The sequence below is a fragment of the Galeopterus variegatus genome, unplaced genomic scaffold (assembly GCF_000696425.1).
Source record: "Galeopterus variegatus unplaced genomic scaffold, G_variegatus-3.0.2 Scaffold3432, whole genome shotgun sequence".
In the NCBI taxonomy this organism is placed as follows: domain Eukaryota; kingdom Metazoa; phylum Chordata; class Mammalia; order Dermoptera; family Cynocephalidae; genus Galeopterus; species Galeopterus variegatus.
Window position 1 is genome coordinate 138,027 of NW_007729543.1, and position 2,284 is coordinate 140,310.

Here is a 2,284-nt window from a genome sequence, read left to right on the forward strand (position 1 = left end):
TTTTTTTTTTAATTTACCAGAAACATTCATTGGATTTTCCTTTGAGCATACCCACGAAAGGACATTTCTCACAGAGCGATGCTTTTGTCAATACTGTCCCGTTTACTTTCATTAACAATTACCATTATTTTTTTAACACCTATATGGTTGGAAAAGGACAGAAAATAACTTTTTGAGGAAAAAGGAGGAAAAAAGTTAAGGCCAAAGATGAGCTTGTATTTTTCTATTTTAAGAGTTTTTAAGTCTTATGCAAATTCAGATCCTTTTTACTTCTGATTCACTCTGAGACCCAAACATTTTTTGCTGTTTTTTGTCTTCCTCAGTTTGTATGTGGCAGCCTCTCTTTCTCTCTCTCCCTATCTCTCTCTCTCTCTCTCTCTCTCTCCCTCTCCCTCTCTGTCATCTAACACATTTTGTCCTCCTTTGTTCTCCATGCCACCCACTGGTGCCATACTTTAATCCATAAAGTGGTGGGATTGCTGCATGTTGTATAAGAGGAATACTCTTTAGTGAAAGATGCTTTCCCAGGAAGTTCCAGTTTTCAGCAAATTTTTCTATATTATCAGGTCAACCTGTTGTTGGTGATGATTACCTAGAGAAGTTTTTACAAAACTATGAAATGGAAGAAGACATTAAAATACTATTGGAGATGCCAGCAAGCAGTGAAAAAGAAATGGCTGAAAGAAACCATGTGCCTCCAGCTGCTCCACCAGGTCAGTCTGGCTCTGTACGGGGTTTTGCAAGATCACTGGGGTGAAGAAAAGGGGTAGAGATGGGATATGAGTGACAAGACATTTGATTCTTGGTTTCTTGCAATTTCTAGGACTCATTTCAGGCTCCTTTGCCTTTATCAATCAAATTTTTTATGCATGTATTCACTCCTTTATATAGATATTCCTATATGCATGGAATATGATGCCTGTACTAACCTTAAATATCACTAATACTGAGTAAGGAAAAACTGACATTTTCCATTACCTCAACAAGGCTTGATTTCTTTGAAGGGACAAACGTGGAATCAGAAAACCAGGAGGAATCAAAGAATCCCTTGGTTTCTGAGCGTGATCAGGATGGACTGTGTGAGTCGAGAACAGAAAAGATCCTGAGGAAAACTCGCCACCGTGCTAGAAAAGAGGTAAGGCCAACATGACTTGTGAGTCAGAGTCATCTTCCAAATTGACATCTATGTGCATGTCAGAGCAGAGGCCTCCTGCTAACATTAAGAAGTGAAAGATAGTAGCTCCAAATACTTGAAATTCCCTAAAGTTCTATGAATCCTGACAGTACACAAACATGAAAATTCTGCAGTGATACAAAATGAACGATAAAATTAAATGATATGATAATTATAATTCAATTATATTTTAATTAAGGTAATCTTGTGCCCTAAGAAGAGGAGATTTCTCAAAATGGTGCACGAAATGACAGAAGAAGTGAAGAGCTGTGTGAGTATTTTTTTCCCAATCTGGCCTCATAACTACTGAATAACTCCCTTTTCCCAAAACCTTTGTTTCTTTGTGATGCTTATTTGGCTTAAGAAGAAGCTGTGGCCTTAGGCTCAGATTGACAATCAAACTCGAGACAATCAGCCTCACCCTACTCAGATTTACTTTCTCTAAGAAAACACACAGGATTGGCAAAAAGAGTATTTTCAGAACAGCATAGCACGTGCGTCCCAGAATGACATTCCGATGTTCCCAAGAGATGCAGTACTGGGCACACATGGTCATCGCAGAGATGGCTCAGGCCACCTCATCTCAGGGAAGCCGTCGGTTCTGGGTCCTTTATTTTTTGGTGCTTTGTTAGTCACATATCCTCCCCTGACCCCCATCCCGGGCAGATGTAACTACCCTCTCTCTGGTGCTCAGCCTCATCACTGCAGGTCACTCTGTACTCATTAAACTTGACGATGAGTACAGAGCAGCTTCGTTAGATTCACGTTTATCTTAAATCTCTGTACTCAGAAATTATTCGAGTCAGTTATTCAAGGAGGATTAGCCTGAAGATGAAATCGTCAGGCATCCCTGAAGCTGGAAGAAAGGTCACAAAGCAGCTTTCACCCTTCTTCTGCCTCTTATTTTTCCTCCTGCTCTGTCTGCTTGTTCTCTCTGTCTCTGTCTCTCTGTCTCTATCTCTCTCTCTGTCTCTGTCTCTCTCTCTGTCTCTCTCTGTCTCTCTCTTTCTCTCTGTCTCTCTCTCTCTCTCTGTCTCTCTCTCTGTGTCTCTCTCTCTCATCTTCACACACTCTCTCAGGGCTGTGACATGGAAACATGGCTGAGAAATG

At 40.6% G+C, this 2,284-nt stretch overlaps 1 protein-coding gene across 1 annotated transcript in view; it reads left to right on the forward strand.

Moving 5' to 3' along the window:
- LOC103600735 (ovostatin-like) overlaps positions 1–2,284 on the forward strand; it is a 103,899-nt gene that overhangs the window by 99,094 nt on the left and 2,521 nt on the right. The window contains 2 exon segments of the mRNA XM_008585065.1: positions 567–713; positions 1,005–1,135. Coding sequence (XP_008583287.1) covers positions 567–713; positions 1,005–1,135 — 278 coding nt within the window.